The sequence below is a fragment of the Silene latifolia genome, chromosome 9 (assembly GCF_048544455.1).
Source record: "Silene latifolia isolate original U9 population chromosome 9, ASM4854445v1, whole genome shotgun sequence".
Classification (NCBI taxonomy): Eukaryota; Viridiplantae; Streptophyta; class Magnoliopsida; order Caryophyllales; family Caryophyllaceae; genus Silene; species Silene latifolia.
Genome location: NC_133534.1, coordinates 38,674,577 through 38,688,028, shown reverse-complemented (window position 1 = coordinate 38,688,028; position 13,452 = coordinate 38,674,577). Strand labels below are relative to the sequence as shown.

Sequence of the window (13,452 nt, the reverse complement as noted above, 5' to 3'; positions counted from 1 at the left end):
TCCAGTTTCACATAATAAGTTCCAGGATTCACAAAAAAAAATTTATGAAATCAAAATATCAACCATTCATGCCCAATTCAAAAAATCACTTTCAAGATTCACACAATAAGGTCTAGGAATCACAAAATCACCTAGTAAAAGAATACTACTTTGCTAAACAAAACCAATTGACCATCGTAAAAACCAAATGTCTAACCAAATATCAAAACCAAAATAAAACGAGCTTAAAACTTGTTTTCTTCAATCGTCATCTGTATTCTCGTTGCTTAAGAATACTCCTTTACATCATTCTTCATTCTCGACTTCTTCCCCTTCTTCCTTTTCTTCCGATGTGTCTCCCTATGTGAAAAATCAAACCTTGATTAAATACTTTTTAAAAAAAAAAAATTAGTAGACAAGAGTAGTTGCATTTTCAAGATAATAAAATGGAAAGACAAGAGTAGAATTATACCTACTTGATTCTCAAGAGGATGCTCTGCAAACTCATTTGGACAATTTCTTTTATCGTGGTGTGACATGCGTTTACACTTAGCACACAACCTTTTCGGTTTTTTTGCCTTTATAATTGCCTTATTTTTGCTGCTCACCAACCTTTTAGCACTACCTTTGTTTTTAGAGACTTTAGGTGATAAGATCTCGATTTCTTTTGGAGCCTTGCAGTTGAGAAGGACCTCCAATTCTTATTTTTTGGTCAAAGGCTTTAGGTTTGGCTCCAACTTCTCTCGGAATTCTTTAATTAGCTTGGCAAACTCTCTCATATCTGACTCTTCTTTTCTTTTGAGCATACCAACAGTTGCGTAAATCTCAGACCACACCCGAGACATTCCAAATTTACTATTACCAGTAAGATCGTAGTTTTCCAGCAGATTTCCATTCAAATCATAAACCGAGTTTCTGAGTGCATTCTTACTCCACCTACGAAAAATGTATTTATCAGGTATTTCCTTAAACTTTCCCGAGCAAATCCAAATGATGTGGTTGCATAAAATACCTTTCCTTTCAAACAATTTACATGTACAATGGACATCCATTGTTCTCCTATTGTACTCAACTGCATATCTCTTTCGCTTGTTTGCGTCCTTAACAATTGAAACTTCAAAGTTAGTTACTGGATCTGGTGGGGTGTATCCACAAACACTACACGCATTTACCGAAAATTTAACATCCTCTTGGAAGTCGAAAAACACTTCATGTGTATAGACCTTCACTGCATGGGCCTCCCAGTTTGACCCGAATAGGGTTTCAGGCATTGAGTTGTGGCTCTGTGCTTCAAGAAGCTTTAGATTGTGCCTTTGTTGGTCCATGGCACTCTCAAATCTCATCCAAAATTCTACGAGAGTCCCATATTTATTTTCAAATCTCTTGAAGAAGCTATTCGAACTCTCTGATCTTTGTGTGGTTTTTAAAATGTTGCCCATCGGCACATTTCTGAAATAAACGGGTATCCACTTCTCTCGTTCCGTAAACTTGCCAGTCAACCATTTATTTTCTTCTAACGAAAACTCGCTAATGACCTTAGCCCAATTCTCTTCAAATTCCTCAGGCTCCAAGTCCTCGCTCCAGACAACATTGTTCAGACGACTTAAGAAATCAGTCTCTTTGCAAATTGTGCTCCCAACCTTGTCGGTTACTTTCTTCATAATGTTTCACATGCAAAAGCGATGTCTTGCTTTTTTGAATACTTCTGAAAGTCACAAAATCCACATTATCTATTGTCGGAGTATTATCTTCTATGGTCACAAATCAAGCTTTAAGATTCACTAAACAAGGTCTCAGATTCACAAGATAAGAGAAATACCAAAATAGGCGATTTCAACAACTTATGACCAAGTTTAAGAATATTAGCTTTGTGTTTCACAAATCAAGATCTAAGTTTCACAAAACAAGCCCTAAGATTCACAAAATAAGGAAAAGATCAAAGCACATGATTTCAACCACTTATGATCAAGTTTCACAAAATTACCATATAAGTTCACAAAACACGCTCTATGATTCAAAAATTAAACTTCAAGATTCACGAATAATGTTCCTAAATTCACCAAATAAATAATCAGTTTCACAAAAGTAAGATATTCCAAACACACCTGGAACTGCATTTATTATTCCGGCATCTTGGTCACTGATGATGTAATTGGGTTCTTTGCCACTCATTGCTTTCAGAAACTGCTGAAATGCCCAAATAAATGAGTCATCGTCTTCATGCTCTAAAAGCACGCATCCAAATGTTATTGACTTTGAAAGGCGCGAATTTAATGTTATATTTGTTCGTTCCATAGGTTGGATCGAATGAAATAAAATCACCAAACAATGCGTAACATCTGATGGAATCCGCATTTGTCCAAAAAATTCTTGTCAAAGCACTGTCAGCATCTGTTTCATATACAAATACCAACCCTTTTGTTTCTCGGAGGGTTTCTAAATGAGAGATGAACATATGTCCATCCTTGCCATTAAGTAGACACTTTACATTCCTTTGGAAATTCTTGAACTGCATAAGGGAAGCTCCCACATTTTCGAAACCCTCTGCTTGTTCCTTGCATAAGTTGTATGTTAAACTAGCCCCGACATTCATCTCGAATTTTGGATAATCAATTGCTTATGATATTCGTTCAGTTGATTTATATTGTCAGCATGTTTCTCAAATTCCCTATTTTTGACCGGCGTCACTGGGTAATTGTGACCCTCACGGAATTGTTCAATCTTGTACATGTTTTCAAGGAATATGAATTCGATCATCGCTTCACAACCCCACCTTTTAATTTTGGTTATTCTTTTACCTCTTTGCTTATTGGAACTCTCAGTCTCCTTATCACCACCTCCACCCCTTTTCATCGTACCGGTTTTAGCAGCTGTTTTTCTATCTCCACTTATTGCACCAGCTTTCGTTTTGTCACCAGTTTCAACGGTTGATGTTTTTGCATCAGCTTGGGGAGGACGATTTTTCCTCTTATCAAAACCTTCACGATGGCAAACTGTTAGAACACATTTGGTTGATGATGTCAAGTTTCATTTGTTATTTAATTGTTTGCCTCTTAGTTAAATTGTTTAGCAAAATTGAAGCTATTGATGATCAATCAAAGAGTCCACAAGCTAATCAAAGTAACAAGATGATCAAGATGAAGGCAAGACAAGAAAGCTCATTGCCTAGAATGAATGTTGTAAACGAGGTAGTTCAACATATTTCTTTTACGCATAAGTTATGGCAAAACCGTGCAACAGTTCCTGAGACTGTTGCACCATGGTTTCTGGTACTAACGAATGGAGAATTTTCGGGAAAATTCACAAGTGTTTGAAATTCTTTAAAAAGCTTTTCTATGTTTAAAACAAACATTATTTCAAACTGAAGAACAAAAAGAACAAAAGGAATATGCTTGCACAATAATTTAAAAGATGCCAATCCCATTTGTGCAAGTTGTTTTTCATGCTAAAAATAGGTCTTATGCTTTTTCCATTTGTGGCAAAATTGTGAGTTCCCATACTTTATGGGAAACACTCCTTTGCTTTGGAAAAATGCAACCACCTTGAGCCTCTCAAACCTGATTGTTCTTTTATATTTTTAAATGAAAATGCATGCTACAAACTTGTGGATATTAGATTAAAGTAGTGTTAAGATCCTTCTTTTACACACTACCTTTCTCTATAAATAGCCACTTCATTTTTCATTTATTGCAAGACTTTTCAGAACACTCATTGTAAAACATTTGCAAAATCATTTCAGCATTTTAAGCTTTGTTCTTCAAGTATTTGCAAAACCGTTTTCTGTTTTCAAAAGTCTTCACTTGTTTTTCAAAGTCAGTAAAATCTCCAAGTATCGTTCGCTTAATCATTGCATAAAGAATATGTTCAATGATTCTCGTGTTTAGGTCTTAATTGTAATCTCCATGTTCTTAAGTGAACGACTGAGATTCTGACTCTGTAAACCGTTGAGATAGAACTTTAAGTCTTGAAGCGGAGTAGCTTTGAGCAAGGGAAAGTCTTGAAGCGGAGTAGCTTCAAGCAATTGCAACCGGAGTAGGTTGGCGAGTTATTTTCATTGTAAGGGGTTTAGTTAAGTTTGAGTAAATTTCTAAACAAGCAATAAAATAACGGTTGGACGTAGGCTCCGGAGTAGGAGCTGAACCAATTTTTAAAACATCGTCTGTTTGTTTATTTACTTTTACATTCATTTATCCTTTGCATTTTTATCTACCTATCTCGTTGCCAGTGCTGTGCAACAGTTCATCATACTGTTGCATAGACCTGCTGTACCGTTTGTGAACTTACAATCCATTAAGTTTTTCAAACTCGTACCTAATAGATCTTACTTGTGTTAGTCATTAACCAAGTAAACGAGAAAATTTTTAAAAGGTACACCTAATTCACCCCCTCCCCCTCTTAGGTGTTTATCGTTCTTAACTCTTCAATTGGTATCAGAGCCTCGTGCTCTTGATATTGGTTAAAACCAAAGAGTTGATCCTATAGTTATGGACGATTCAAAACATACTAAGTTTCCCATCTTTAAGGGGGAAAACTATGCTTGGTGGAAACACCGCATGGAGCACTATGTCAAAAGTGCGGACTACGAATGTTGGTTGATCATTCAAAAGGGTCCCCTCAAGATTGAGATGACTAATGCCGATGGCACTAAGTCCCTCAAAAGTGAGGACAAATATGTTGAAGCCGATTATAGGAAAGTCGAGAAAAACTCTAAAGCCATGTCCATCCTTCAATATGGCATCGGTGAACAAGAGATTAACCGGATATCCGGATGTGACTCGGCAAATGAAATTTGGGACACCCTTAATCTTGCTTATGAGGGAACGTCACAAGTCAAAAAGTACCGTGTTGATCTTCTCATGCAACAATATGAGATGTTCAACATGGGAAGAGATGAGTGAATTAATAGTTTGTCTTCACGCTTCTCTAGTATTGTTAATGACCTCAAGAGTCTAGGTAGAAACTTTGAATCCAAGGATTTAGTCCGTAAAATCCTTCGTAGCCTATCTGAAAAATGGCAACCGAAGGTTACGGCTATTGAGGAAGCTAAAGACCTTTCCTTGTTATCTCTTGATGAACTTATGGGCTCACTCATGGCTCATGAGTTAACTCTCATGAAGCGCTCTAGTGAAAGCTCTAAAGGGAAAGGACTCGCTCTCAATGCTCTCTCAAGTGATGAGGAGGATAAAGATGATGAGTTTGCAATGTTCACCGAAAACATTGTTGGCATGATTAATGGTCGAAATTCACAAAGGTCAAATAACTATACTAGCAAAAGACGTTTTCCTAAAAGAAGATCTAGTTCCACTATGGGTTGCTTCAAATGTGGTGACAACGGTCACCAAATAAAAGAATGTCCTAAGTGGAATGACATCAAATCTAAAGAAAAGCGTGATTTTGCTAAAAGAGAATACAAGAACGAAGTAATGACAACCATTTGGGGCATGTCCGATTCCGATGAGGACGATGTCCTTGAGGAAGAATTAGACGCCAAAATGTGCATCTCTTCTCAATCAATCAATGATGTTCCAAAGTTAACAAAGAAACAAAATGTCAAATGTCTTATGGCTCACTCCGTGAACTCGATTGATTCGAGACAATGAGGTAAATAAGCTCAAGAAAAAGGTTCGATCTTTCTCTAAAGACAAAGTTTGTCTCCTCTTAGACCAATTCATTGATAAGTGTCGTGTCCAAAACAATAAATTAGAGGCTATGCAAACTGAAATTGAAGACATAGCCGAAGAAAATGTTGGTTTGAAAGAATGTCTAAATGAGGTTGATCAACCTAGTACATCATTGAGTCTTGAAAAGGAGATTAAAAAGCTCCGAAAACAGAATTTGTTTCTTGCTAAAAGGGTTGATGAAATGCATGCAACAGAGCACTGCACTTCGCACCGTTGCATCCGTGTCTATCAAAGGAGATGAGTCCCTCACAAAACCGTGTCCTCACTAACAAAAGAACGTGACCAACTCTTGATTGATCTTGCAACATGCAAAATTCAAAAAGATGATCTTGTCAAAATTGCTGAAATGTTGAACGACGAGTCAAGTCATGTTAAAAGTGCTTTAGATCGAGTGCAAAAATCAAACGATGACCTTCTTGTTCAAATTGAAACTCAAAAAAAGCTGAACAAATCCATGCAACAGATGATGCAATCACAGTTGCATCCGAGTCTAAAAGGGAAATTGAGACTCTCACAAAACATGTGTCCTCGCTAATTGAGGAACGTGACTCTCTCGCTAGTGACCTCACTTTGTGTAAAAGAGATAACAAGCAACTTGAGCAAATTGGTTTATTGCTTAGTGATGAAGTAAGACATGCTAAACACGCTTTCGACAAAGTAGGTCAACTAAATCTTAATCATCTTGCTAAAATTGATACATTGACCAAAGAGCTAGATGAGGCTAAGATGTTTCACCTAAAATGGGAAGGAAGTCATAATGTTTTAAAATTTCCTCTAAAACAGTCCCAAGAGTATGAAAAGCTTGCAAAGAATGCTGAACTTGGTTTCAAATGCAACAGTAGCATGCACTGTTGCATCCGAAACCAAGACCCAAGCAAAACTGATTTTAGAAGACAAAAGTACGCTGGACTTCCTGATTTTGTTATTTGCAACTACTGTGGTAATACTGGTCATGAGCTTAACAATTGTGAAAAGAGAAAACGTGACCTAGAAAAGAACACTAAATTAGCTAAAAAGGTATGGATCAAGAAAGACTTGGTGAAACAAGCTAGTGTCAAGAAGGGACCCAAACTTGTTTGGGTTCCCAAACTAACTGTTTGATCTTGTATAGGCATTAGTGGGAGGCAGCAGCAATTGGTACTTAGATATTCGATGCTCTCGTCATATGACGGGAGAAGAAAACCAATTCCTCTCGCTAGAAGCCTACAAAGGTGGCATGGTGACTTTTGGTGACAAAAAAACGAGGTGAAATCATTGGTATTGGAAAAGTTGGTAAGTCAAAGTCACTATGTGTCGACAAAGTGTTGCTTGTCAAAGGTTTGAAACACAATCTTCTAAGCATTTCACAATTGTGTGATTGAGGTAACATTGTTTAATTTCATGCTAGTATATGTAGAATACTTTATGGTAAAATTAGAGAGTTAATTCTTGAAGGTAAGCGTGTCAAAGATGTGTACATGACTAACCTATGCTCATTGTCGGGTCAAACTTTATCATGTATGAATGTTCACAAAAATAACCCTTTGCTTTGGCATAAAAGGTTGGGTCATGTTAATGCTAAAACCCTTAATACTTTCAAGAAACTTGACCTAGTAGATGGCATGCCTAACATGAAATTTGAGTTTAAATCACTTTGTGATGATTGTGTTAGAGGTAAACAAGTTAAATGCTCCTTTAAATCCAAAAAAATTGTGTTAGCACTTCTCATGTCCTTGAACTTGTTTACATTGATTTATGTGGACCCATGCGTATTGTTAGCAAGGGTGAAAGTCGCTATATTTGTGTGATTGTAGATGACCTTTCAAGATATGTTTGGCTACTTTTCTTAAGTTTCAAAGACCAAGCAATTGATGAATTCTTAATTTGGGTTAAAATGGTTCAAAACAAATTTGGTCTAAAACTTGCATCCTTAAGATCCGACCATGGAACCGAATTTGAGAATTCATCATTTGAGGACTATTGTAATGATCATGGTATTAGCCATAATTTTTCGGCCGCAAGAACCCCTCAACAAAATGGGGTTGTGGAACGAATGAATCGAACTCTTGAAAACATGGCTAGGACTATGATCATTAGCTCTAAAGTACCAAAGAACTTTTGGGCCGAGGCCGTAAACATCTTGTTACATCTACAACCGAGTCATGATTAGGAAAATAAATAACGAAACACCTTATGAATTACTACGAGGAAGAAAGTCTAACATCTCACATTTAAAATGCTTTGGTATTAAATGCTTTGTTCACAACAATGGCAAAAACAACCTAGGTAAATTTGATGCTCGTAGTAATGAAGGAGTATTTGTTGGTTATTCTAGTCATAGTAAAGCTTACAAAGTTTACAACAAAAGGACTATGAAAATGGAATAAAGCGTTCATGTAATATTTGACGAATCTAGTCTTTTTATGTCTAATGAACAGGCTGATGATGAAGAGAAGGATGATGATTTCGACATTGGAATGATTTGTCATGACATGGACATGGTGGAAGAGGTTGAGGAAGTTGTGCAACAGTCAGAGCATCTGTTGCATGAAGAAGTTGGCCAAAACTCAGGGGGAACTAACCCTTCCTCATCTCTAAATAGAGCTAACTCATCCAGGGGGAATGAGGATGGTAGTGAACCATTCACTACTCAAACAGAAACTGATCCACAATCACCCTCATAAAATCACCCTCAAGCAACAGTCACTGCAACTGTTGCATCAGAACCAAATGAATCCTCCAACACCATTGTTCCAACAAAATGGAAACGCCAAAGCTCCTATCCTCCCACAAATCAGACTAGTGACCTTGAATCAGGAGTAAAAATCAGGTCATTCCTCCAAAACTTTTGTGCCTACAATCCATATCTCTCACAAATCGAACCTAGCCACTTCACCATTGCTCTTAATGACTCATGTTGGGTGACGACCATGCAAGAGGAGCTAGATCAATTCAAGAGGAATGAGGTATGGCATCTTGTCTCTAGACCATCTAATCGTACTGTAATTAGTATTAGATGGGTCTTTTGCAATAAGCTTGATGATAGTGGAAAAATCGTAAGGAATAAAGCTAGACTAGTGGTACAAGGGTTTAATCAACAAAAGGGGATTGACTACGATGAAACCTTTGCACCAATAGCTAGGCTTGAAGCCATACGAATGCTCATAGCTTTTGCATCTCATGTTGGCATAAAACTTTTTCAAATGGATGTTAAAACCGCTTTCTTAAATGGCTATCTTGAAGAAGAAGTTTTTGTCGAACAACCTCCGGGCTTTATAAACAATGAGTTCCCTAATCACGTATTTAAACTTGACAAAGCACTTTATGGTTTAAAACAGGCTCCCCGAGCTTGGTATGATAGACTTTCAAAATTCCTGTTAGAAAATGGTTTTCTATGTGGTTCGGTCGATAAAACATTGTTTATCAAGTCACAGTCAGAGGAACTGTTGCTTGTGCAAGTATATGTCCATGACATTATTTTTGGTGCAACTAACAACACTCTTTATAAGTACTTTTCGGATCTCATGACTTCTGAGTTTGAAATGAGCATGATGGGAGAACTTGGATTCTTCCTTGGTCTCCAAATTAAGCAAAGTGAACAAGGCACCATGATCCATCGACAAAAGTATTTGAAGTAAATGCTAAGTAAGTTTGGGTTGACTAATGCCAAACCCGTTGCTACACCAATGGTATTAAACTTGATCAAGACCAAAATGATAAGAGTGTTAGTGAAACGGTGTATCGAGGTATGATTGGTTCATTGCTTTATCTAAACACTAGTCGACCCGACATTCAATTTAGCGTATGTTTATGTGCTTGTTTCCAATCAAATCCTAAGGAATAACACTTTAAAACCGTCAAACGGACTTTCAAGTATTTGATTGGAATACAAGACTTGCATCTTTGGTATCCATCTCATTACGAACTTGATCTTGTAGGATTCTCTGATGCGGATTACGCGGCAGCACGGTGGACATAAAAAGCACATCCGGAATTGCTGCATTCACGGGCCCTTGTTTAACCACTTGGGCATCCAAAAAGCAAAACACGGTATCATTGTCCACGGCTAAAAGTGAATACAACAGTGCAGCTCTCTGTTGCACACAAATCATTTGGGTTCATCAACAATTGCACGACTATGGTATGATCTTCGAAACAACTCCGATATTTTGCGATAATACTAGTGCAATTAACATTTCAAAGAACCCAATACAACATTCATGTACTAAACATATTGAGATTAAGCATCATTTCTTACGTGATCAAGTCGAAAAAGGAACAATTAGTCTTAACTTTTGTAAAAGGAAAATCAAATTGCGGACATTTTTACAAAACCGTTGGAAAGAGAACAATTCGTAAAACTTCGGTTGGAAATTGGTTTGTTGGGTGATATGTGACTCTAATGAAATTATTTTTCCTATATGATTGACTAGAAAAAGGGATGTACATGTCTAAAGTTTAAAATGTCAAAATCTCCAACATGCAAAATGGACCGAGAATTTTAATTAAAATCTTGCACTTGCATGTGAATTATTTCATTGAGCCTCTCAACTTCACCTTATTTCAAATCAAGATAATCCCTCCATCTAGCCTACTTTTTGAGCATCAATTCTTCATTCTTACACTCAACTAGCGCTCATTATCCACACCCTCACTAAACCAACCGACCCTCCTATTAACTCCTTCAACCCAGAATACATTGCCAAATTAAAAATGACCACCCAATCCGCTGCATATATCGAAAAATCCGACAAAACCCAACCGTCCCCTACCAAGCCTGCAACAGTCAAGACCATTGTTTCATGAAAGAAAACCATGACATACAAAGGGCGAGGTCGTGGTGGATTAAAGAGGAGTCCCCCAATTTCAATGATGTTGGACTCTAATGTCGATATTGATTCTGAGAAAGATAAGCTTACACTTAATGAATTGGCAAGTGAAATCAACAAAGAGAAAGTTCTCGTTGAAGATGTTTTTGAAGAAGTAGTTGTTGTCGAAAAAGGAAAAGAAAAGAAGAATGTTGATGATGTTGAGAAAGAAAAAGAAGCTGAAAGTATTGTTGAAAAGGAAGTTGATGTCGAAAAAGAAAAAGGAAAGGAGAAAGATAGAGTGAGTAAAAAAAACAAAAAAAAAAAAAAAAAAAAAAAAAAAAAAAAGGAACCGAAGGTGGGAAAAATGATGATGTTGCTGAAAATATGGATACTCCAGTCGAAAAATCAGAAAAGGAGGTTATGCATGAAGATGAGTTCATCCCAAATGATGAACAAATTGATGAACCAAACAATTATGACAAGGTACTTGATAACGGTCGTGATCCCCTCTTTACCGAAAACCCCCAATTCCAAATCCAAATCCAAATCCAAAATCACAGAACTTTTTGGTGATGCTGATGAACCACTTGTTGAATCTCATCTCAAACCAAACACAAAACCCAAACCCATTACCAAAAGAAAATGAGGATCAAATCCCAAAGCGGCCAAGAAGCTTAAGTCTGGTGCAACAGTTGATCCAACTGTTGCAATGGGTCCGATAAATGCGAAGTTAGATAAGCTTTTGACCATTGTGACTAGGCTTTCTGTCAATATAATGAGACCCTTAAGAAGTAAGTTGTTGCGCTCAAAACCATCAATGAATATCTCATAGAGCGTGTCCAAATCCTTGGAAGAAATGTTCCCAATGATGATGAACGAACCATCTTTTGCCCAAATTGCCTTCCTAACCCTTTTGGCTTCTTGTCTTAATATCTCATGCAATCTGTGAACTGTTTTTCAGATTTTCTCGAACAATTTGCTGGTGGTTTATCTTGTACTACTTGAACATGTTTTCATCCTTCTTTTGATGATGTCAAGAGGGGGAAGTATGTTAATTATGTGTTTATGTTCATTCAATGACTCTTAGGCTAACGTTCACCGTGAAAATGTCTTAGCTATAATGATTAGATGTTCTACTTAGGATAAGCATGTTGACCCTCATTCACCTTGATCATGTCATGTTTATTTGATGTCTTATTGAATATGGTTCAAAGACCGACTCACCATGGGCTTAGGGGGAACTTAACACATATTTAAAACTTGTCATCATCAAAGGGGGAATTTGTTAGAACACATTTGGTTGATGATGTCAAGTTTCATTTGTTATTTAATTGTTTGCCTCTTAGTTAAATTGTTTAGCAAAATTGAAGCTATTGATGATTAATCAAAGAGTCCACAAGCTAATCAAAGTAACAAGATGATCAAGATGAAGGCAAGACAAGAAAGCCCATTGCCTAGAATGAATGTTGTAAACGAGGTAGTTCAACATATTTCTTTTACGCATAAGTTATGGCAAAAACCGTGCAACAGTTCTGAGACTCATTGCACCATGGTTTCTAGTACTAACGAATGGAGAATTTTCGGGAAAATTCACAAGTGTTTGAAATTCTTTAAAAAGCTTTTCTATGTTTAAAACAAACATTATTTCAAATCAAGAACAAAAAGAACAAAAGGAATATGCTTGCACAATAATTTAAAAGATGTCAATCCCATTTGTGCAAGTTGTTTTTCATGCTAAAAATAGGTCTTATGCTTTTTCCATTTGTGGCAAAATTGTGAGTTCCCATACTTTATGGGAAACACTCCTTTGCTTTGGAAAAATGCAGCCACCTTGAGCCTCTCAAACCTGATTGTTCTTTTATATTTTTAAATGAAAATGCATGCTACAAACTTGTGGATATTAGATTAAAGTAGTGTTAAGATCCTTCTCTTACACACTACCTTTCTCTATAAATAGCCACTTCATTTTTCATTTATTGCAAGACTTTTCGAACACTCATTGTAAAACATTTGCAAAATCATTTCAAAGATTTTAAGCTTTGTTCTTCAAGTATTTGCAAAACCGTTTTCTGTTTTCAAAAGTCTTCACTTGTTTTTCAAAGTCAGAAAATCTCCAAGTATCGGTTAAACTTAATCATGTTGCATAAAGAATATGTTCAATGATTCTCGTGTTTAGGTCTTAATTGTAATCTCCATGTTCTTAAGTGAACGACGAGATTCGACTCAGAAACCGTTGAGATAGAACTTTAAGTCTTGAAGCGGAGTAGCTTTGAGCAAGGGAAAGTCTTGAAGCGGAGTAGCTTCAAGCAATTGCAACCGGAGTAGGTTGGCGAGTTATTTTCATTGTAAGGGGTTTAGTTAAGTTTGAGTAAATTTCTAAACAAGCAATAAAATAACGGTTGGACGTAGGCTCCGGAGTAGGAGCTGAACCAATTTTTAAAACATCGTCTTGTTTGTTTATTTACTTTTACATTCATTTATCCTTTGCATTTTTATCTACCTATCTCGTTGCCAGTGCTGTGCAACAGTTCATCATACTGTTGCATAGACCTGCTGTACCATTTGTGAACTTACAATCCATTAAGTTTTTCAAACTCGTACCTAATAGATCTTACTTGTGTTAGTCATTAACCAAGTAAACGAGAAAATTTTTAAAAGGTACACCTAATTCACCCCCTCCCCCTCTTAGGTGTTTATCGTTCTTAACTCTTCAATTGGTATCAGAGCCTCGTGCTCTTGATATTGGTTAAAACCAAAGAGTTGATCCTATAGTTATGGACGATTCAAAACATACTAAGTTTCCCATCTTTAAGGGGGAAAATTATGCTTGGTGGAAACACCGCATGGAGCACTATGTCAAAAGTGCGGACTACGAATGTTGGTTGATCATTCAAAAGGGTCCCCTCAAGATTGAGATGACTAATGCCGATGGCACTAAGTCCCTCAAAAGTGAGGACAAATATGTTGAAGCCGATTATAGGAAAGTCGAGAAAAACTCTAAA

At 36.8% G+C, this 13,452-nt stretch overlaps 1 protein-coding gene across 1 annotated transcript; it reads right to left on the bottom strand.

Moving 5' to 3' along the window:
• Positions 1 to 680: 680 nt before the first annotated feature.
• On the bottom strand, positions 681 to 1,304 carry LOC141600900 (protein FAR1-RELATED SEQUENCE 9-like). The gene has a single exon (XM_074421159.1). It carries the CDS (start codon positions 1,302 to 1,304, stop codon positions 681 to 683), a length of 624 nt encoding a protein of 207 aa, XP_074277260.1.
• Positions 1,305 to 13,452: the final 12,148 nt, after the last annotated feature.

Coding starts and splice junctions, on each gene's coding strand:
- LOC141600900 (XM_074421159.1), bottom strand. CDS start 1,304: ATGGACCAACAAAGGCACAATCTAAAGCTTCTTGAAGCACAGAGCCAC.